The sequence below is a fragment of the Epinephelus fuscoguttatus genome, linkage group LG3 (assembly GCF_011397635.1).
Source record: "Epinephelus fuscoguttatus linkage group LG3, E.fuscoguttatus.final_Chr_v1".
Taxonomy (NCBI): Eukaryota; Metazoa; Chordata; class Actinopteri; order Perciformes; family Serranidae; genus Epinephelus; species Epinephelus fuscoguttatus.
In genome coordinates this window covers 39,271,609-39,294,170 of record NC_064754.1, presented here as the reverse complement: position 1 = coordinate 39,294,170, position 22,562 = coordinate 39,271,609, and the positions used below count along the sequence as shown (strand labels likewise).

General features: G+C 40.7%; 2 protein-coding genes across 8 annotated transcripts in view; one reads left to right on the top strand and one right to left on the bottom strand.

The window, feature by feature from the left end:
• Positions 1–10,835, bottom strand: part of kdm4c (lysine (K)-specific demethylase 4C) — a 42,704-nt gene extending 31,869 nt beyond the window's left edge. For 5 of the 7 annotated variants that reach the window (XM_049571049.1, XM_049571047.1, XM_049571050.1 and 2 more), the window contains exons 1-5: positions 10,594–10,835; positions 8,439–8,605; positions 8,081–8,256; positions 7,321–7,435; positions 6,482–6,675 (exon numbers count right to left, since the gene is read on the bottom strand). In XM_049571049.1, the coding sequence (XP_049427006.1) occupies positions 6,482–6,675; positions 7,321–7,435; positions 8,081–8,256; positions 8,439–8,582 (629 nt within the window). In that variant the 5' untranslated portion in view covers positions 8,583–8,605; positions 10,594–10,835. The remainder of the gene's footprint in view (positions 1–6,481; positions 6,676–7,320; positions 7,436–8,080; positions 8,257–8,438; positions 8,606–10,593) is intronic. The other 2 variants (XM_049571044.1, XM_049571046.1) reach the window with 1 other exon arrangement.
• A 3,945-nt stretch (positions 10,836–14,780) lies between these two features.
• Positions 14,781–22,562, top strand: part of ecpas (Ecm29 proteasome adaptor and scaffold) — a 28,529-nt gene continuing 20,747 nt past the window's right edge. The window contains exons 1-23 of the mRNA XM_049572961.1: positions 14,781–14,839; positions 15,608–15,738; positions 16,032–16,148; positions 16,243–16,361; positions 16,584–16,733; positions 16,838–17,015; positions 17,198–17,337; positions 17,574–17,652; positions 17,748–17,867; positions 17,999–18,084; positions 18,191–18,266; positions 18,357–18,406; positions 18,528–18,594; positions 18,759–18,881; positions 18,990–19,093; positions 20,240–20,363; positions 20,496–20,576; positions 20,719–20,935; positions 21,148–21,239; positions 21,462–21,596; positions 21,688–21,850; positions 22,139–22,311; positions 22,459–22,560. Coding sequence (XP_049428918.1) covers positions 14,818–14,839; positions 15,608–15,738; positions 16,032–16,148; positions 16,243–16,361; positions 16,584–16,733; positions 16,838–17,015; positions 17,198–17,337; positions 17,574–17,652; positions 17,748–17,867; positions 17,999–18,084; positions 18,191–18,266; positions 18,357–18,406; positions 18,528–18,594; positions 18,759–18,881; positions 18,990–19,093; positions 20,240–20,363; positions 20,496–20,576; positions 20,719–20,935; positions 21,148–21,239; positions 21,462–21,596; positions 21,688–21,850; positions 22,139–22,311; positions 22,459–22,560 — 2,649 coding nt within the window. The 5' untranslated portion in view covers positions 14,781–14,817. The remainder of the gene's footprint in view (positions 14,840–15,607; positions 15,739–16,031; positions 16,149–16,242; positions 16,362–16,583; positions 16,734–16,837; positions 17,016–17,197; positions 17,338–17,573; positions 17,653–17,747; positions 17,868–17,998; positions 18,085–18,190; positions 18,267–18,356; positions 18,407–18,527; positions 18,595–18,758; positions 18,882–18,989; positions 19,094–20,239; positions 20,364–20,495; positions 20,577–20,718; positions 20,936–21,147; positions 21,240–21,461; positions 21,597–21,687; positions 21,851–22,138; positions 22,312–22,458; positions 22,561–22,562) is intronic.

The window sequence follows — 22,562 nt, the reverse complement described above, 5'->3', positions numbered from 1 at the left end:
ATTTTATATCTAAAGCTGAAGAGGGGAACAACATCACAGTACAGTGCAACTTTGTTTTCAGGAAGTGAACATCGGATTTATTTAAAATAGTGTATGTATTAAAGGGAAATTTCGGTTTATTTCAACCTGTCTCCTATCGTCCTAAATTTGTTTCAAGTGACTAGTGACATAAAAATAATAGTTAGCATGTTAGCCGTTAGCCTAGATACAGCTGTAGCGTCAGACCTGTTAAAACGTAAGTGAACGGGCAACCTTCAAGTGCAAAGTTAGTCCACTAAACAAGCTTTTTTTTCCACAAAGACCGCCTCATATCGTTAGGATAAATGTCAGAGAACATATAGAAAACGACATGTAAACGTGTTGTCTTACCTTACCGGTGTGCTGCCATGTTTGTTTACCATCTAGCTCTGCTTTCCAAAGCGCGGCCGAAATATATCTCGCGAGCTCTAGATAAAGCCCAGCTGGATACTACTCCAGGTGGAGGTGTGTCATCCTTGGTCACATCCAGACCTTGAAAATAAGGCTGCAACCGGTCCCATTCCTTGCAACAGAGGCATTCCTCTTCTGTGGGCCCTGGGGCACAGCATTCACAGGTACACCACCAATCTCCAGAGCTACGCAGCCTTGCAGCAGCCATTCCTCCTCTCTCGTCCTCTACCTGTTACGTCTCTGTCTCTCCTCCTCTGTTCTTCAATTTCACGAAGCTCTTCGTCAGTGTATTCTGGCTCAAATAAATAAGGGCGGCCATCAAACTCTGAAAAATCAAATTCCTCCTCCATAAAGTTGAAGTCTGGCAAAAAGTCAGCCATTATTCTATAAATCTTTCATAAAATAAATGAATGAACCTTTCAGGCTACTGTCCGGTTCTGCCTTCCAGCTGTTGCTGCTTGTTCTCGCAAGATTTCAGGCACAGTATGAGATCGCTGCTTGCTCTCGCGATATTTTGGCCGCGCTTTGGAAAGCAGAGCTAGATGGTAAACAAACATGGCACCACACCGGTATGGTAAGACAACACGTTTACATGTCATTTTCTATATGTTCTCTGACATTTATCCTAACGATATGAGGCGGTCTTTGTGGGAAAAAAAAAGCTTGTTTAGTGGACTAATTTTGCACTTGAAGTATGCCCGTTCACTTAAGTTTTAACAGGTCTGACGCTACTATGCGTCCCTGCTGTATCTAGGCTAACGGCTAACATGCTAACTATTATTTTTATGTCACTAGTCACTTGAAACAAATTTAAGACGATAGGAGACAGGTTGAAATAAACCGAAATTTCCCTTTAAAGTAAAACAACATTTTTGTCTGCCTTGTAAAAAGAGCACATTTTATTTTTGATTTGTAAACTGCACTATGTGGTCATGTGTTGTGCACTTTTATTGTAGAGTTATAGGCTGCTGCCTGAATTTCATTCATTCATTCATCTTCTAACCGCTTCATCCTCTTGAGGGTCGCGGGGGGGCTGGAGCCTATCCCAGCTGACATCGGGCGAGAGGCAGGGTACACCCTGGACAGGTCGCCAGACTATCACAGGGCTGACACATAGAGACAGACAACCATTCACGCTCACATTCACACCTATGGACAATTTAGAGTTACCAATTAACCTAGTCCCCAATCTGCATGTCTTTGGACTGTGGGAGGAAGCCGGAGTGCCCGGAGAGAACCCACGCTGACACGGGGAGAACATGCAAACTCTGCACAGAAGGGCTCCCACGCCCGGGATCGAACCGGCAACCCTCTTGCTGTGAGGCGAGAGTGCCTGCTGCCCGCTGCCTGAATTTGCTTACTGAAAATAAGTTATTCAAAAATACACTGCACAGAGGACACATTTTTGATGCTAAAAATCTCGGTTTCGTGGTTTTCTAAGGTTACATGGTTCTGTTGTCTTACAGAATACACAAATTTGTATTAAGAGATGAGAAATATCAGTGAGATTACTTCTATTTAAACTTGTCTTTACTTGCATATTTGATGCTAAGGTACTCCAAAAGTAACAGAAAGTAATCAAGTCCCCTTACTTTAACATTGTGATACTTGGATTAGGTTACTAACTATGTTTTTTTAAAAGACAATTAGTAATGGTATCTCAGAGCACTTTCCAGTCATTACTGTGTTTTCTATGAAATTCAAACATGATAAGTTTACAACTTTAAACTGTAAATGTTATATCTATACCTAAAAATCTGCCATTTGGGCAATTAATTTCAAGCACAGCTTGACTTCTCTTGTCATGTCTTGCTTAAAGAGTAACTTAACGGGGCATTGGTGGCTTAGTGGTAGAGCAGGCGCCCCGTGTACAAGGCTGTTGCTGCAGCGGCCCGGGTTCGACTCCAGCCTGTGGCCCCTTGCTGCATGTGTCATTAGTAAACATAGCATCAAGTTGTTATCTGCAAAAACATTAAAAGATTGAAAAAAAATGCAACTGACAGAGTAGGAGGAATAGAAAAACCCACCTCTTCTAGTAATCACTAATTTTACAGTGTTAATCAGTGTTTGAGGTAAACTGACAAAAAAACTGTGTTGTATATGATTGACTGGATTAGATACTAAATTTTGCCTTGCTCCACTGCACAGACAAAAATGATAGCTTTGAAGAAAATAAACCATATGCTTATGCCCTTGGAGAATAACAAAGCCCCATACACACTCCCTCCCTGGACATCTCCCCTGCTGCATATGTTGTTTCTTTTCTATTCTGACTGGTGTATAGATTCTCCAAAGTAAAGTCACTTATTGCAGGTAACCCCCTCATCAGTGTGCAAACAAGCACTAAGAGAACAAAACCCGAGGGCCATATGCAACAGAATGGCTGGGTTAATCGAATGAGACATATGACATTATATGTAACTCACCATTTAAATCCACTTTAATCATGAAATAGATCTAAACAGAGAGTGCCAATGATGGATTTTGCAGAACTGATGCAAATATGGATACGCATTATGGAAAGGATATGCATCTCCATCTCCAAATCTTTTCCACACATACTACGCTCTAGGCTCACACATAACACATGACAAGATCGGAAATACGACACAGACCTTAGAAGACTAGTGAAGAGATCCTTAAATGAAAAGCTTTTACATAAATATGCAACATATATAGACATACTGAAGCGGCTAATGGTTGGCTAAATACTCCAGGATCACTCCAGCTGCCTGTGTGCTGCCTTTACTACACAACCAATCTTTTTATTTGATTTAATTTGATTACTGCCATTTCAAATGACAGCTCTGTCATAAAAGATGAAACTTTTAAAAGGTTAAATAGTCAGAATAACACAAAAAAGCAGGAGGGCTTACTTCCATTTTGGTCACAAAGGAGGGGAAGAAGAATAAAAGCCACAGAGATCAGACCCTCAATAAGTTGAGTTAATTGTAGTTAACCTGCATGAGTTTCAGTGGCAGCGGTGAAAACTGTACTTGTCAGCATACTTTTTACTCTTACTTGAGTAGGTTTTTAGAGAAAAGTCATTACTTTTAATCCATTACATTTGGATACATTCATCTCACTAATTTTATTTATTTGTAGCCTATTTCATGCATTCATCTACATCCTGTTAAAAAGACAGGTGGTCAGCTGGTCTGAGATCTACAGGCACTCTGTCACCCTACTGCAGCCAAACCTCCACATGACTCAGTTCAAAGCAGCGTAAGCTACTGAAGCAGGAGCATAGTAGCGCTAGCAGCTGATATTTACAGATAATGTACTGCACACAGCGCAGCAGGCTCTGGTTGTGAACGCTGGTCTGAAGTCAGTACATCACAGAATCATGCTGACAGAGAGCAGTAGCCTAGTGAATTTGGTGTGCTTATGCTAATATGTTTAATGATATTTACTAGGGATGCACGATATTGGATTTTCTGCCGACATCTGACATGCCAATATATAACAACTCATTTGGTCGATAAATTATATCGATATATCCACTTTTTTCCCCACCAGTTTAGTGATCATGAAGTGTCGTCTATAGTGTACTTAACATCATATTATGCATGCATACTCTTATCATGATGGTCCACCAGCAGATGGAGACATGAATGTAATCAATGTATCAATGAATGTAATATTTAAAATAAGAAAAAGCATGTTGGCTGATTCTGTTCATTTTAAAGCTGATTTTGGCATATACCGATGACGTACCGACATTGGCCGTGTTTCCCAGTTCCAGTTAAGAAGATCTTAGCGCTAAGAGCTTCTTAAGAACGCTCTTAAGCCTCCCGTGAAAGAAAAACGCGTTTCCCAGATTCGCACTTAGCTTAAGAAGATCTTTCACTAAGAAGGAGTTGTAAGATCGAGCTCTTAAACTTGTCTTCTTAGCGACCAAACGCTCACAGATCCAGCCGCGTCAGGCACATTAATATTACACTAAGCAAGGAGATATTAAAACAGTGTGCACCGTATATATTTTGATCTATTTTATACTTCAGATTTATACTGTTTAGCATTAATTGGTGACACATCTGTATGCACATATGAGATAGTTTACCGCACCCAAAAAAATGCGTCAGCGCACAACAGAAACACATCCACCCTCCAAACCTGTGACATTTCACAGATATCAGGCAACTGACAGGTGTAACTGAGATCAGCTGGAACCTCATCAAGGGATGCTCCACCCGCTATATCTATCCTCTATATGAAGGCACTGCCACATCACACATGTGTGAGATACCATGGCTGCTTTACAGCATATTCTCGCTGCTAACCAACAGCGTCGCCGTGTATATGTAAATGCCTTTGTGCGTCAGCACTTCAGCCCACTCGACATGCTGTCAGACCGGGCTGTCCAAATTAAGTACTGGCTGCCCCGTGCTGTGATACAACGCCTCATCAACTTACTGTCTCCACACATCCGCACATACATGTCACATTAACTCTTTTACAACTGTCAGCGTGCTGCCTGTGTGTTTTCATATTTTATACCTGCCGTTTTGTCTGATTCTCAGTGTAGATTAATATAGTCCATAAATCTGTCAATTTTGTCCTTCCGTGAACTGGTCACGTTGAGATGATCATTAGCAGAGACACAACATTGATGAATGCAAGTAGGATACAATGCAGGTACTTAAGTTAATTTGTCCTTTCCTCCGTCTTTCATATTTTTGTTTAAATATAATACATTGCCTCATGATTCTCTTACCAAGACTACTTCTTATTTAGTTGTAGTCTTGTTTTCGTTAATGAAAATAAGTCATTAACAAATACTTATCATCTTAGTTTTTCATCAGAATTATTAGAACACAATACACACGAGCAGCAGGGAATTAGTGCGTTGATTTAGTTTCAGCACCTCAGTAGTGGACAGCTCCTGTTAAGAGCTTCTTAAAGAGCGATCTTAAGAGTGATCCTAAGAAGGGCATTAAAAAGGCATCTGGGAAACACTCTTATCTTAGCGACCCTTCTTAGCTAAGACGTTCTTAACTGTGCTCTTAAGTCTTAAGATCAATCTTAACTGGGAAACGCGGCCATTATCAGTACGTTGGCCGATACCGATGATGTGCCAATATTATCATGCATACCTAATATATAAACTCAGTATGTCATGCTTCAAAACTACTACTAGGCTACTCCTGCTTTCTGCTGTAATGTCAGCCTGACAGTGGGCAAGCAGTGAGCATTTACAGTGAGCAGTGAGTCATGCTCACTGATGTAGCCTGACTAAGAAAGACAGAAAAGCGACCTAATTATGCAAAATTAATAAAAACTACTTTCATTTCATGTGGACATAACTAATATGTTTCAACCAAAGATGGTCTTCTTCAGGACAAAGTGAAGAAGTAAAGATACCTGTATCTAATAGGCAAGTAATGATGAAATATCACAACATTATCTCCTAATTAGCCCGAATGAGTCATCAATGATATGTACACAACTTGCCGTCAATAAAATATAGGTGACAACAAGCAAATAATGGAGAGGATGACTTGGCATTTCATCAACAATAAGTACAAGTGTATGTTTACTTCTTTAAATTGACCTGAGTTAGGTCATCTGTGGATTAAATAATTACAGTCATATCCACTTCGAATAAAAGACTTCAGGAAAAAGTCAACAGTGTGCTGTTTTTTTCTTTTCTTTTCAACTCGAGATTTTTTCCAGTAAATACTTTTGTTCAAGCATTTATTTTGAGGACTAATTTTACCTCTACTTGAGTACTTGTTTTTACAAAGTACTTTTACTTGTGTGCAGTTTTCAGCTACTACCCACCTCTGTTCAGTGGCTATAGATATGAAATGTATCAACAGCAACACACATCATCCGTATCCCCAGAAAAGTAAGTGGACGTGAACATACAAGTAAGGCACTACGGTTCAACTAGTTCTGCCCAACAATTATAACACAGACTTTTGTGAAGATGATACACAGAGGCTATGTGACAGTTTTTCACGATCCATTTTGTTGTACTGGAATACATTAAGTTGCATATTTGTTGCTTTGTTATGTGTCTGTCCCCAAATCTCTGTCCCATACTCACCAGGACTTGGGCTCTCCAAAGTGGAGGTAGTTGATGCTGTACAGGTCCATATCTTCAGTGTGCCAGGAAAAGGTGGTCTTCCACATGCCAAAGTATAGATATGGAGTGTTAACCCCCTGGATGGATACACCACTGTCCTCCTCAATAACATCCAAGATAGAGTTCAGGTGGCCAATGTTCCACTCCTCCACGTCCTAGGATTAGAAACAACAGTTTGATAGGTTTAGTGATTTCCAGTGCCGATCGTGTAGATTGGTATTGCAGTTGATGATGGCATCATTAAATCCAATCAGTATCAGCTGCATAACATATAATTTAAGTCAATGTGTTCCAGGTTTGCCAGCTGTCACATCCCCCTATTGCTCTCCATTACAAACTATGACCATGTCCTAACAAGATGCATTGTGCAAAGGTGAAATATGAAGACAATTTGTAGGGGTTGAAAACTGGATTTGAGCTTCAGAAGCCTATTTGATTCAAGCTTGTGCTGCAGAAGTAGTCTGCATCGCCTTCGGTCCATTTATTCTTAGTGTCCCCACATTGGATTTGTTATCTTAAAATGATGCACATTGGGGTTGGGGGCAAAAAATAAGTGATAAAGACTCATACGTTTTTATTTTCATTGCAAAAACCCTAAAGCCAAGTTGCAATATTTAGGTAAAACAAGTTTATGAGAAGTACACCAAGTGATTTCAACAATTATTTCTCCTAATTAAGAACACTGAGCCTGTGATCATATGGGGACTGAAAAACAGGTGATGGAAATGGACACGCATGTATGGAAATAAGGGAAACCAAAGAGACAGAAAGCAACAGAAGAGGAAGAAAAATTCATCTACCTCATCATAGAGGCTGCCGCAGACATCAGCACCATATATAGGTGACACAAAAGTGAGGTTCTTCCAATATTTCCTCTCAAGATCTTCATAATTCAGGTAGCGAGGTGTGCAGTACCTGTGGAGGAGAAAGACATTAACGTTAGTACTGTGAAATGACCATTTTAAACATAGTAACATGACATAACACATAGCAGCTAAATTTTTTTACCCTTAGCAAATAATGCTCTTACAGTTTTAAATCACTCATTCGACTTCATCTTCATCTCCCGTAACTCTTGAAACTGATACATTAACCCTGGTCTCAACTTTGGTTTGTTTCCTTCTCTTTTACCTGTTTTTATTTTATTTAGAGCAATTATGCCAGCAACACCTGCTGTACACCTCCCCGGATACACCTCTTTGCTTTCGTTTTGTTGGCTACTTGGAACTCATAAACTAACGATACAGGATGACAAATCAACATCAAGCACACACATACAGTTTATTGATGCTGTTGGCAAGTATCTCTCTGTTTCTATCAGCCACTTTGCCAGGCAACGAATCACATTCTCAAGGTTATTCTGTTTTCTAAGAATATATTTGTTTAATATTGTTAACTGTGTAATACGCCAGTCACATACCCTGTGATTAAAAAAAAAAAGTTAGATTCTTATTCTGGCAGCACCAGAATGTAACATCTGTGTAAATGTAAGCACTTTCCATAATCCCTAGTATAATCAATAAGGCACTGGAAACAATTGAATAACTCCTCAATACTCACTGGTCACTGTTAGCTAACCGCCTGAACTCCTGCACACTAAGAGGCTTCTTCTGGATGTTATATTGCGTGAAGAGCCCTGATTGGCCTGCCACCATCTGCTGGATGGGAGCATCAATCACCAGATCATCTATATCATCGTAGGTACGACGGGGCTTCCAGCCTTTCGGAGGAATCACCTGTGGGACAAACAGAAAATGAAAGGATTGCTATTGAAACTAAATGTTGTATGTCTGAATGTTTTTCATTGCTTGCACACCAACTTGGTGGACACAATGAAATCTATCACTCACACATCTAGACAAGCATTTATTTGGGAGGTTGAATCTTTGTCCAAGTTGAGCATGACAACACTACCCACCTTAGCCAGGCCTGCACGGTGAGCTCCCTGAGACTCCATATAAACCAAGTACTGGTTGAAGTCCTTGAACTCCTCCATGGTGGGCCTGAAGGTCATAATCTTGCAGGTGGGGTTTGCAGGGGTGTACACCTCTGCTCCCGCCATCCTGCCTCCTCACCAGATATAACCTGTGAAAAAAATACAAATATTATCCAAAAAAAATCAACTTGTATTTTTATAATTGGCTTTAAAATTGTAATGTTGACAGATATTGGCTTAAATTTAAAAACTAGCCAGAGAATAAGCAAACAAAAGAATCAGTTGACTTTATTTTTTAAAGGCATAATATCATAATCAAAAATATCAACTATTCAGAAAGCACTGAATAGATGTTGTTGATAGCATTATAGATACAGATAGTGAAACTGTCCAGATGGAAATATAAGAAACACGTGTAATTAATATTGTGTCTTATATATTTTAAGTGTTTTTCTTGTGATCACTTTAACTTCAGTAAAAAGTCTTTGAGTATATTTAATATTTTAAAAATAGTAATATCATAAACATCATCACCATTATTATTATTATTACTATTATTATTATTATCATCTGAAATGTATTGATTTTTTTTGTTTGTTTAAATTGCTGATCTTTTTTAAACTTCATGTTGATTACTTCATCTAGTATGCTCATTTTATTTTTAATATAATCTATCTCTTCTTTTGATTTTGCTTCATAGCTTAATTAATTTCTGTTGATATAAATCACTTGTTTTTGGTAGTTGCCCATTATTTTTGATTGTTGAATGTATTTTTAGCAGAATAAAAACCAAGTTAATAACAAGACAAGTTAAAAACATTAGGTCTGTTAACCATTTGACACTTGGGAACACTCCACACGCAATTTTCCAGCTACTTCAAATCAGCTATTACACCTTATGTTTTTAGATAATACATAGTTGTAATTTACAGGTTGTAATTTACAGGTGGGTAACTGGACTAGGAGGCAGCTGTTTGTGTGATGGTGAGTAGATCACCACTAGATGGAGGTAGAGATTCAACAAATGTCGATTTGATCCTTTGATCCTTCCTGATGCCAACAACCCTTCTCGGATTTTTGTCCCATCCACCCATCCCAACTCTGACTTAAGTGTGCATTCAGACAAAGGATTATACCACCCCGAGTGATGCTGTTGTGATTTTCAACCCTGCATTTCCTTTTAACAGTACTTCACTGCAAACCACAATATAATGGCGTGCGTCTCGATTATGTAACAGGCAATTGCAAGCTCAAACAAGTTCTGGGAAAAAAAAAAAATCACCTACAGTGTTTGGACACAATGTGTTTACATCCTCACTCATTGTTTGAATATTAAATCAGTCACTTCATAACAGGGACAGCCTTAACCTGTCATATTCCACCTATTGTCATTTAAATAACCCTGTTACGACGATATGACAAATAAATCTCGGCTGATTTGTGGTTTCGCTTTGAATAGTGCATGAGCGTCTGTAGCTTGGCTGAGCTTTGTTGTCTGCCAAGCTAGCTAACTAGCCAACTAGCCTACGTTTTGTTTTGATGCAAAGTAATGGCTGAACAACGAGCGCAGCTTGCTAGCTCAGCTGACTAGCTTCCTTAAATCCAGACAGTAGGCTCACTGGGTACTCGCCGGCTTTAAATTAACAATGCACTCGTGGGAGCTGACTGGAAAGCACTTGGGGATAGCAGTCGAGAAAGGAAAGCATAGCTAACTATTAAGCTAACCTAGCTACCACATTAGCTCACTTCTTAATACACAAGCCAGTGGGGTTTAAATGCCCCTCGCAAGGTGGCTGCACATAGGCCCGGAGCTACTTCGCTCTGTGACTTTGTGTGATACAAATGATTTAGTGTGTTAGTTACATAGTGTATACACCATTAGTCAATATTAGACATGTTTAGCAATAGACAGACGTATAATGACAAAGCACACAGCCTGAGATGCCCATTGGCATGAGCGCGTGCCAACTTATTTGGATGGCAGCGCTAACAGTTAGCTGTTGATAGCTTGGCTAATTGTGCACAGGAGTCACGAAATGCTCACCGCTTTCTGGCAAACTGATCCAAAGCTAGCTACCATGCACCATTTTCGCCGGTTTACTACACGTCTTTTCCGTAAAAGTACATAGTATTTTACCTTGTTTTAGAAAGATGGAGTCGTATTGTTATTTATCCCCTTCCTTGGTCGTCCAGCTGATTCACATGACAGCTGCTCTGGCTGCTGCTGCTGTTGTTGCTGCCCCTGCTCCGTGTCTCGTAAAGGAGTCGCGTTGTAGACCGCCTCTCCAGCTCAGCCGTGTGTCAGCGTGCTAACAGGCAGTGAGAGGCAGACCGTGCTGTGGTGGACTTATCCATGCACTGTGAGATCTGCGAATCAGCAGGCGATCCGATGATCTGGACCATATCCGGTGCTGTTGGAAAGAGCACCTGCATCTCCAGCCACACACTGTTTAATACACATACACCTGATATATTTTATATAGGATATTTGTCTCGACACTTGTATGTATGTTTTGTTCTAGTATTTTTAGTTTTTTTACTCGGCACCTGAGAAAAACATTTTAATTTTTTATTTTTTTAAATCATTTTAATTATGTTTTTTTACAGTTTAAATTGCAAGTAAATGTAAACTCGACTCTTGTTACTTCCTCTTTGAGTTCATAATGTATTTATGTAATCTAATTATGAATATTTACAGACAAAAGCTATAATCAGTGGTGCAGTGGAGGGTATATGTAGGTATATGGGGTATACCCACCTCTTCTTCTGGCTGTTTACAGTATATCCACACCCTTCAGCCAAAAAGCCATTGAAAGATATAGGACAGTATACCCACTTCATCCCTGGTAACCTATCTGTTTACCCAGTAGTACACCCACCTCATAAACCACCACAACACAACAATTAAATTTAATATATATATATATATATAGAGAGAGAGAGAGAGAGAGAGAGAGAACCACTTTCTAATACAAGTCGTAACTAATTACTCTGTTGATGAAATGCCAATAACTTCCTAATGCTTCAAAAATCAACTTTTGGGTTGACAGTTTATCCTAACACAATATAACACTTTATTTGTTTTGGCTCTAGTCCATCAGGAAGACCACACTGACTTTGAAAAAACTGGGCAAAATGAAATGTAATAATTTAACTGTATTTTAATGTTAGCAAAATACCATATCCCCAAATTTAAACATGCAGATTCAAAACAAGGATGTTTTCTTTTATGTATTAGTGGGTTTTTCTACACTCAAGGACGTTTTGACTTCTTGCAGTAGGAAAAACACAGCTGTTACTTTTAATGATGGCTTTGTTGTATCTAAGTGTCAGTAAGTCATGAAAGTGTGTCTGTGAGTCAGCATTAACAATATCAGAGACCTTAAAGCTGAAACAGCTAAATACAGCCATAACTGATTTGATTATTTTCACCTTCCCCTCCTGTGACATATTAAAATGTCCATTGATTGAGTCAAATAATACAATGACACATTGTACATGTGATAAGATTTGGAAGACGTGCTACTTTATACTTTATATAGATTAGATCTGTTCTAGACGTTGGTATCCCTTAAACTGCACACACTGGGCATGCTGCCTACACTAAGGAGGGTGGTCAAATGAGTGAATGCATCTTTGGGTTAGCAAGAGAGTGCCCTCGTTCATCTGTGTTTCCTCTGAGGGCACTGTAATCTCGATGATATCAACACAATGGATTAAGGCTGACCATAGCACAAGGTCTGGTCTGAGGTTAGTTTGACGCGATCTCAGCTGGGAAGCAGAGCCTCTGGCCTAAGTCTGCCGCCACCTTCTAGTTGGGTGTTCCACCCAACTGTCCAGACATTGGCCTTGATCCATGTATGCTCCTCAGGCCAGGTCAGGCAGTCCTTCAACCACCCACCGAGATGATCCTGATGATCACCACCACGCCCATGGTAGGAGCTAGGGAGAAGATGGTACAACTGGTCATGATTTCCACTTCCAGATGTTGCCACACTGCGGTGTAGTCTGCTGTTGTTACACATACTTGCACGTCCTGGAAGTAGTCCTTGATGAGGCTTGTGAATGGCCACTGGGACCCTGAAGAAGTTGAATGCAGTGCAGTGACGGTTTTGAGGGACTAAGCCACAGGCATTGGCAAGGTCCAGGAAAACCACATGAAAGTCTGATCCCTCCTTTCTGGCCACCTGAATCTGATGCCAGATGGTACTAGCATGCTCCAGACAGCCGGAGAAGCCTGGGATCCCTGCTTTTTGGATTTAAGTGTCGATCAGATGGTTTCTTTCCAGGTTTCCTGACAGTCTGTGAGACAAGAAGATTTTTCCTCCACTTTTAGGAAGCTGATCTTGTGAAACTGGCCAGTTTCTGAGGAGTCCTTTTCCTGTGGCATGAGGATGCCCTCTGCTCTCTGCCATGATGTTGGTGTCTAATGCTTGTGCCATACCACCTTTATGAGTGTACAGAGGAAACACATGACGTCTGCTGCATTTTTGTGGAGCCTGTGTGGGACTCTGTTGGGCTTTGGTGGTGATGAGGCCTTTGCTCTGTGCATCGCTTTCTCTACTTAGGCGGGCTGATGTCTAGTTCTGGTGATTAGATTGGTGGCATGTGAGGTGGGAGAGTGTTCTCTTTGTGGCCATGATGCAAGACATCAACAGACAAATTTAAAGGGATCTTTGTAGAGGCTTGCTCTTGTCTGTTGGATACAGTCTTCCTCTTTTCTACTGCTCTAAATGTTCCACTCTGTATTTGCAGATTAGCTCCCCTATCTTCTCCTGAGCATTTTCAAGATATTGTAGAGGTCAGCATTGACCTCCTTCCACGCATCTTTTTGCAGGATTTTGGCCACTTGACTTTTGCCCCCGCATTTGCTGCAGGTCGTGGTGGGCTGGGTTCAGGTTGCTCTCTTGTGGCATGATCTCTCCCCGCTCGGACTTTGGTTTTTGTCCTGCTGCTGAACTTCAGTCAACTGACTTGGCCTACTTCTTAGAAAGTAGCTGTCGATGCGAGGTCCATGTTGATCCTTTCTTCAGGCACCCTTTCTTGCCCCGATGTATCTCCAGGCCTGTGCTGGAATTAAACTTTAACCCAGCCACCTATGCAACTCTGACCTAGTGTCCTGCTGTAGCTGATGAAGCCTCAGATGTACTGATCATCAGACTTGTTGTCTGTTACATTCCTGTGTCCGTTACAGGATTGTCTGCTGATGAGTTATCTTCTGCCTCCTCTCTCACTGACTCAAGGGGTATCTTCTTATTAAAAGTTTCCATAGCCAAAGGTGGGTGGGACCCAAGCACCTTTATTGCTGGATCCCGCTGTCACATGTAGCTAGCCTGTGAAAGCCCTGCTGTGGTGTGCTCCCCCCTGCCAGCTGTCTTTCCATGCTGTCACCAGGTCTTTCTCTAGTTGACAGCTGCACTTTCACAACAGTCATGGCTCAACCACATGATAAAATCTGTTCTATAGGACTAGTTGTTGTTATCCCTTAAATTGCACAACTTGGGCATGCTGCCTCAGTGGGACATCAAGTGAGTGATGACATCCTTTGATTAAGCACAATGGGTCATATATTTATAATATGAACAATATAACTACACATTATATTAATATGTGTGGTTCTGTATGACATACAAGAAAGCAATATAATACATCAGCATAATATAAAAATGATATGACATAATTTCCCCTCAGGGGCATTAATACAGTATATACAATTAAATTAAAATAAAAAATTAAATAATGAAGAAACATAGCAAGGCAGTAAGTATAGTATATACTGGAGGGACACTTCCCCCCAATATAGGCTGTAAAAAATTGCTGTGCAACAACAGGCAGTTAATTAATTATTAGCAAATTTAATGATAATCATAATTAAACTAAACTAAACTAATTGTCAATATTATTACTTCCTGTTCTAGTTCTTGCATGCCCTAATTTATGTATTTATTCATGTACTAGTAGTTTTTATTTATTGCATACTTGTATATTAAACTGTATACCTCTACCTTTTTATGCTAATTAATATGTATCTAAATTTTGGATATTAAATTTTAAATGTTTAATATTTTCTGGGTGAGGGAGGGCCAGATGTGCCCCCACCCCCAATGTTGACTCCATGGCTACGGCCTTGAAACATAGTATGCTGTATTATTAAAGTGGTCACAAAGTCTGTAAGCACGTTTCCCATTCATATGCACGCCTGTAAACATGTAAATAATTATATTTATTATACAAATTATACAAAAAAAAATTGCTTTGTATATCTGTGCCGCTGATGCATCACAGGGTGGTGAAGGAGTGGCACCAGTGAGTGCAGTGACACCCAGTAAACTGGGAGGGTCGCTAATGACTTTCTGCAAACATGGCTGCCCAGGATGAACTCAGTAAGTTTCTCTCTGCGTTATCTGTGATTAATATCTCTCAAAATATTGTATCAGTGGCTGTCAAAAATTAGTGACCAACAGGCCTGCTTCACCGTAACGACTGGCGTGTCTCTTAAGTAACGATAAAGCTTATTTGAGTTAAAAACCGGTGCAGGAAAGAGAGCTAGCTGCTCAGCTAGCTGGAATGCTAACGTCAGGAGGCCGTCTGCCCAGTCATGGTCAAAATGAAACTATCACGCAGGCTACATATATTTCCATTAACCAAACTTTAAAGGTGGAGACTCAAAACGTGAATGTTTAGGGCACTTAGGATTGACTACGCAGAGTGTCAGTGGCTGTGTAAAGGCAGTGGTTATGGCGTCAAAATGAAATGAAATGCGTTGATAGTCTGTCAGTTGTTGTAGCTAGCTGCTTGGTGAACCATGCCAAGAGAAAGAAGGCAGGGCTGGGTGATGGTTGCACCAACACAGCAGCTGACAGGACGAGCTTGAGGGACTGTTTTTAGGTCACTGTTTTAAGTTTGTGTATTTTTACTGCCTCTGCTTTAAGCTGAGGGTCGCACATACTGTTTTTACATGTGGTTGCATACACCCTATGGGCTGGTGCTTCCATATTTGAATGCAAATGAATGACAGTAGAGACATTGCTTTGGTTCTGGTCCCTAAGCAGCACTGGTCCTATGTTTAATGTTTTTCACTGGGGCATGACAAATATCACCCATGAAATGAGACATAAGAGATGATTTAATGTTGAATGTGTTTTTGACAGATCAACTGGAACGTGTGTTCCTCCGCCTGGGCCATGCAGAAACAGATGAGCAGCTACAAGACATTATCTCCAAGTTCCTGCCCCCTGTGCTCCTCAAACTCTCCAGCGTTCAGGAGGGTGTGCGGAAGAAAGTAAGAAGGGTGTAGTCTATTTCTGCTCCTAAAGAGATTACCATGACTCACAAGTCTCTGCTCTAAAGCTACACATGAAAATATGACTAAATTGCAGTCTAATGCAGAACTTCCCCCTCAAATATTTTCATCAAACTCTAAAATAAACGCATAAAACTTGCATTATGTAGATATGGACTCACTTCCTCTTATGCAAAGATGCTGCTAAAAAGCTTTTTCTTTTGCTAGTGAGAGTTGATTTTAGATTTGTTTAATGTAGTAAAGCTACCATATTACTTTGTGCTTCCTGCTAGGTTATGGAGTTGTTGGTCCACCTGAACAAGAGGATAAAAAGCCGACCTAAGATTCAGCTTCCTGTAGAAACTTTGCTGGTACAGTACCAAGATCCCGCAGCCGCCTCCTTTGTGACGGTAAGAATCAAATTTTGCATTTTAGGCCTTATGTTAGTAGAAGTAGCGGTCTGTAACTTGAAACAGGAGTGGTGATTGTTTCATTTATTTGTAGAATTTCACCATCATCTACATCAAAATGGGCTACCCACGTCTAGAGGTGGGAAAACAGTGCGAGTTGGCCCCCACCCTGCTCACTGCCATGGAAGGCAAGCCACAGCCACAGCAGGACAGGTGAGAGGACACATACACACAGACGTTAGGATGCACAAGCATATTTATTACGATCACACCAGTAGATTAAAACACATATGTTTTTCAGATACACTCAGTTTTTATTGCGTGATTGACACATGTATAAACACAGATACTGTCTCAGGGTTCTTTATATGAGGCTAACCCTATCCTTTGCTTGTTAGACTATGATTTCACTTCACTCTCTCTCTCTTCTCTCAGCCTGATGCACCTGCTGATCCCTACTCTTTACCATATGAAGTATCCTGCAGACACCTCCAAGGTTGCTTCTCCATTTAACCTAACTGAAAGGCCAAAGACAGTGCAGCTGCTGCTGGAGTTCATGTTGGATGTTTTACTGATGCCTTACGGGTGAGTTAATGCCTCGTGCTTTAGAGATTGTATGGGTCTTAGAACTGCTGTACTCTGAGCATGTGAACAAGAACATTGATTTGTTCTCTCTGCGGCTTCTCTAGGTTTGTGCTGAATGAATCCCCGACTCGCCCTGCTCCCTCCTCCTCCCAAGGAGGTTCTGCAGAGGGGACGGTGGCTTCAGGTGGTCAGGGTCTTCCCCAGCCTCCCCCAGGGATGAGTGTCTATGCTGCCAAGAGGGTGATTGGAGAGGCTCAGTGGAGCGCTGAGCAGCTAGAGCAGGTACAATACCTGAGGTGGAAACACGGCTCAATCCAGAAGCTGTTCAGATATTCAATGCAATTTTAATTTTATTTCTGTATTTAAAGGGCTACATAATGAGTGTATATGTAGATGGTGATGCACACTGTGTTTGTCTTGAGTATCAGCAAATGATTCCTTCGTCGTGTATGTGATTTCAACAGTGTAAGCTGGGCATAGTGAAGTTCATGGAGGCAAAGCAAGTCCCAGAGGTGGAGACAGTGGTGCATCTGGTGGTGGCGTCAAGCGACACCCGACACAGCGTGGCCACTGCAGCTGATCTGGAGCTGAAGAGCAAACAGAGGTAGGTGCTCAGTAATCTTTCATCTAACTCAGTAAATTATACCACAAATTATCAAATTATTAGACATGCTCTTTGTGCTTTATTTACAAGATAAAATTATGATTCTGTTCCAATATTTTCTCCAGGTTTCATTTGGGAGATTGACAAGCTGGTATCTAAAGTCATCAGAAAGAAATGTTGAAAGTACAAACTTTTATTCACATCATTGTTTGTACCCTTGCTTTATTATCTTCCAGCATCATCGATTGGAACAATCCTCTAATTATCAACAAGATGTACAAGGTGTATCTGGGCGATGTTCCTCTTAAAACAAAGGTTTGTCAACTCCACAATTAATTGTCCAACTCATCCTGTACGTTTTTTACTTTTTTTAATATTAACTGTGTAAAACTATTGTGTATGTACACTAGGGAGGCAATGTGAAGCAGGAGCTAAAACATGAACCAGTAAGCACAAGAGTCAAATTGAAGATCCTGCCACATCTTCTGCGATCACGTCTAGCTGCAGAGTGCTTTCCAGCTAACATCCAGGTAGGCTCTTTGTCCATCCATGTGTGTACAATTGTGTATTCTCATTTTTTTGTAGTCTGGTAGTAGGCTAAATCACTTTCAAGGAAATGCTTCAGTGTGCTGTATTGGGATTTCTTGCCTCTCCTCCATAGGTTGTGTATGATGGTCTGTTTGGAGCCAACACCAACAACAAACTGTTGTCTCTCACCCTGCAGTTTGTCCATCACATCTGCATGGTGTAAGAAAAGTTTCTAGATTCAGCCAGGCTAAACTCTTTTCATAAAAAGGTGTTTTTTTTTTCTTGTTTTTTTTTATGATTAAGTTTGGGCTTTTTTGTTTTTCAGTTGTCCTGACACTAATAAACCTTTGGGACTGATGCTGTTAAATGGTCTCACCAAGCTCATCAATGAATACAAGGAGGTAAAACTTAACAGAGCAACACACGTACAAGCTTCAAATTCATACAGTTTAATTTGAAGTATACCTTCGTAACAGCATTTGTCCTTACAGGATCCTAAGTTATTATGTGTTGCCTACTCTGCTGTTGGAAAGCTGTCCAGGTACAATAAAATAATTCTCTTTCTTTTTCATAAAATTTCCCACTTGATGTGGGATTTTAGAATTTAAAATATTTCATAATATATTTGTAATAAAATAATATTTTATATTCTCTCCTTTTAGCCGCATGCCACAGCTGTTCACAAAGGATATTGCCCTCGTACAGCAATTTTTTGAGTCCATGTGCAAGGTACGTAAAAGATCTTTAAAAAATATGACAATAAATGAAAACTCAGCATATTAAAACAATGAATCAAAAGAAAGCAATTCAAGTTTTTTTAGCCTTTATTCTAAGAAGATTACAATGGTGTATCTGATACTGATATTTCCAAAATTCTGTGTCATCTTCTTCAGGAGGAGGCCGATGTCCGTCTTGCCATTCAGGAAGCTTTGTCGATGATGGTTGGAGCTTATGCCAACCTACAGGGGGCACTGCTGAACCTAATGGAAGCCCTGGTGGCTGCATACATTGGAAAGGTGAGTCTGCGTGGGGAAAAATAGATACTTGGTTTGTAAAGAAACAAACAGTGTTGAATAAGTAGGCATTAAGTAATTTAAGCACTCTTGTCTTACTTTTTTTGGCAGCCGGAGGTGCAAGTTCGCCAGGTGGCCATGAAATTTGCCAGCACAGTGTTTGCTCCTGATCATGTGCCATCAAGATACCTGCTGCTGCTGGCAGCTGGAGACCCGTAAGTGCTGAAACACAGGAAACTGTTACATTATGGTTAATAGCAACATGAATACACTATAAATGTTTTAGTAGGAAAGCACTTATTAGATCATATACACAGTAGTATACAAATAATGCCAGTCCTACACCAAATGACTTTTCAGGCGATTTTACTGTCACAGGCAAATTTCCAATGTCAGAATAAAGTCAAAAGAGCTTTACGTAGTTGGTGAGTGCTCTCATGACTTTAATTGTTTGGCGTGAGGTGGTCATAAAACTCAGTCCGACCTGTCTTCAGTCAGTATTTACTTCATCTTTTCCAACAATATCAAACATGTTAAATATTATTGTGGGTTTTTAGTCTTGGCTTATGCAAATACTGAAGTTCAGTGACATGAACATTGTCAACAACCAATAGCTGCGTTCTTTTCAGCACCACACAAGAAGCAGGAAACCCAGTAGATAGTAAACATGAAGGGGACTCTAGAGAGGTGCAAGAACATGAACAAGTCTTGGTTCTCTGGTGCTGTGGAAAAGAAGAAACTGGTGGAGTTGGAGCGTGAACAAGAGAGCATGTTTAATTCAACGTGTATCTGAAACATCAACCAGCACTTATTTTAGTGAGAAGTCTTAATTGTTGAAATGGTTCGCCTCTCATTCCCTTGGTTGTCTCCCACATAAGTAGCACAGTTAACCGACCTAGTTGCGAGTCGAGGCGACAGAATTCAAAATTTAAAGTTTGTACACAAATACAGTTTATCTTTATGGATTATATTGATGTGGAATTGACAAGAATACTGTCGACATGTGAGGCCTTTTATTTCGTGTTTCTAGAGTAATGTGATTTTGTGGACATGTCATATTTCTTAATGGGAGTTTGGCATAATATTTTGCACCAGTAGCAAGTTGAGGAATAATCACAAAATGAATCTAGTTGTAGTCTTGAAAATTGTAATCCTGCAAGATCCTCAGTCTTTGCTAAATGTTATAGTCTGGGATCAATAAACTCACATTGTCTTTAGAAGTGAGAGGATGTCAGACTTTAGTCTTTTAAAAGTTTTCTACTCTCCTAGGGTACATGTGAGATGGGAGATGGTCGATGCTAAAATTAGGGTATTTCCTGAGTGGTGCAGAAGGTCAAATGAGCTGTTTCTCTGTGTTTTAGGAGGGAGGAGGTGTCTGGGGAGGCCCAGAGGGTGCTGAGAGCTTTACCTACCAAGAGCTCAGAGAAGGAGGGACCAAAGCCAATGCCCTCCTTCACCGACATGGTGGCTTATGTCCAAGAGAAGGTGAGGCTCTGTGCATATTTTTTATTCTCTCTGAGGCAATAATACACCCAGGTTTCACCCATTTGTGCTAGAATTATTTACTAGAATGAGATATTGAATCTCCTCTCTTTTTTTTGACCTTGTCATTCCCAGGCGGCTCAGAGGATCAAGACTCCAGCTAAGTACATTGTTGGAACCTCCACTATTCCTTTCAACCCATCTGCATTTGGAGAGGTAAATATTACTTGGCTGTCAGACTGAGACATCCATTAATTGTGATACAGGATGAGTTCGCAAATTCAGTTTGTGCCTTTTGAAGATGTAAGTCGATTTTTGTTTTGCTGCAGACACCTAATTTTTTTCCCCGTTCTCCTAGATTGTGCTCTACCTGAGGATGTGTTTAGCACACAGCGCTGGGGTCACACCCATGTCTACACGCCTGGCAGACATGCAGGATGATGCACCGGCCATCGGACGCTATGTGCACACACTGCTGTCCTCTGAGTCTCAGCCTTCAGTGTCAAAGGGTTCTGAGGCCAACCCTGTTCATGTCTACATGGATCTGCTGCAGCAGCTGCTGTCTGCTGTTGGAGGTGAGAGACGTAAACCTGCTCTCTGCTTAGGGCCATTATGCTGCAGGATCGAGTCAGCTCTCCACTGTTATTATGGGCTTCATTGAACATTTAAGAACCCATTATAATGTAATGTAATGTGTTTGGTTATATTGTTCTGATTTCTCCTGATATCATGGTTGAACATGCTCTCAATGTGTTATTTATTCTACTTCCATTATTAATATCAACAGGAATCCCAGTTATGTACTGTCTACTGGAGGTGGTGTCTGTGTGCCCAGAGAAACTGGCCTCCAGATTTGTTGATAAAATTGACTGGATTAAAGTGAGTATTTCACTTATTTATGTGTTTATTTTAATGTAGAATGGAGGCAGTTCTACACTGAGATTTGGCATGCCCTAATTACTTAATGAGACAAATGTCAACAGCATTAAACAATTAGTCCAGTCACTTAGCTTTCCTGTGATAGTGTGAAACCATGAGCCCCATCCACATCTCCCCACTGTCAATGCATTCAGCTGTAATAACAGATGTTTCCTTCTCCAGAGTCTGATGAACACAAATAAGGAGGACATGAGGGAGCTTGCAGCCCAGCTGTATGCTGTGGTGGTTTCCACCATGACTGGCAATGAGCTGCAGACGGCTGTACACAACCTGCTGAAAATCACCAAAGACAACCATGTATGTCGCTTTGTCTCTTTATAGTTTTCTGTCATATTGTAAAAGTGTGCTTTTTTGTGTGTAAATGTTAATTGGTTTTGTTTAACCACAGAGTCCTGAGACTCAGCATGGTGCCATTTTGGCTCTTGGCTACATGGTGGGAAGGTACATGAGCAAGAAGAAAGCTGTCACCCCTGGGGACGACATGGGGCAGCAAATGAGCATGATCTCCCAAGGAGATGATGAACTTGTTGCCATGGCCACCAAGACAGTTGGTATGTAATCATTTTTGCAACAATTTCCTGCAGTTTAGGCTGCATTTATTAACTATAGCAGCTGTTAGAATACAATAACGTAATGTTAAAATAAATGCCATTTATTTGGGTAGATTGTGATGTGGGGATGTAAAGAAAACAATTTATACGCTTATTATTTGTTAATTTGGACTTTTGTGCGAACATAAAATGAAAAGAAATAATTATGGCCTATATGGGTTTATCCACTTATGTGTGTGTGTGTGTGTGTGTGTGTGTGTGTGTGTGTGTGTGTGTGTATTTATCCAGGTTCCTTCCTGGACAACAGTAGTGCACTGCTGGCTGTAGCAGCGTGTACAGCTCTGGGAGAAATTGGCCGTAATGGCGCCCTGCTGATTCCCGCAGAGGGGGAGGGCTTCACTAAAATGTCAGCCGTGGAAAACCTGCTGGCTCGCATCCCCTCTGGCAAGGAGAGCACAAAGGTAACCAGGGACTACACAACAGGGAGTGTGTTTGCTGTGGTATTGTTTATGCGTGTATGTATTAATGATTAAGACCTTAAAGATCATATCACCTTCATCTCAATGATCTCGCCTCCATCGGTCCATTTCTTCATGCGCGTTGTCCAGATGAAGGAGCGATCAATCCAGACATTGGGTTACCTTCCTGTGGGAGATGGAGACTTCCCTCACCAGAAGAAGCTGCTGCAGGGTCTTATGGACTCTGTAGAGGT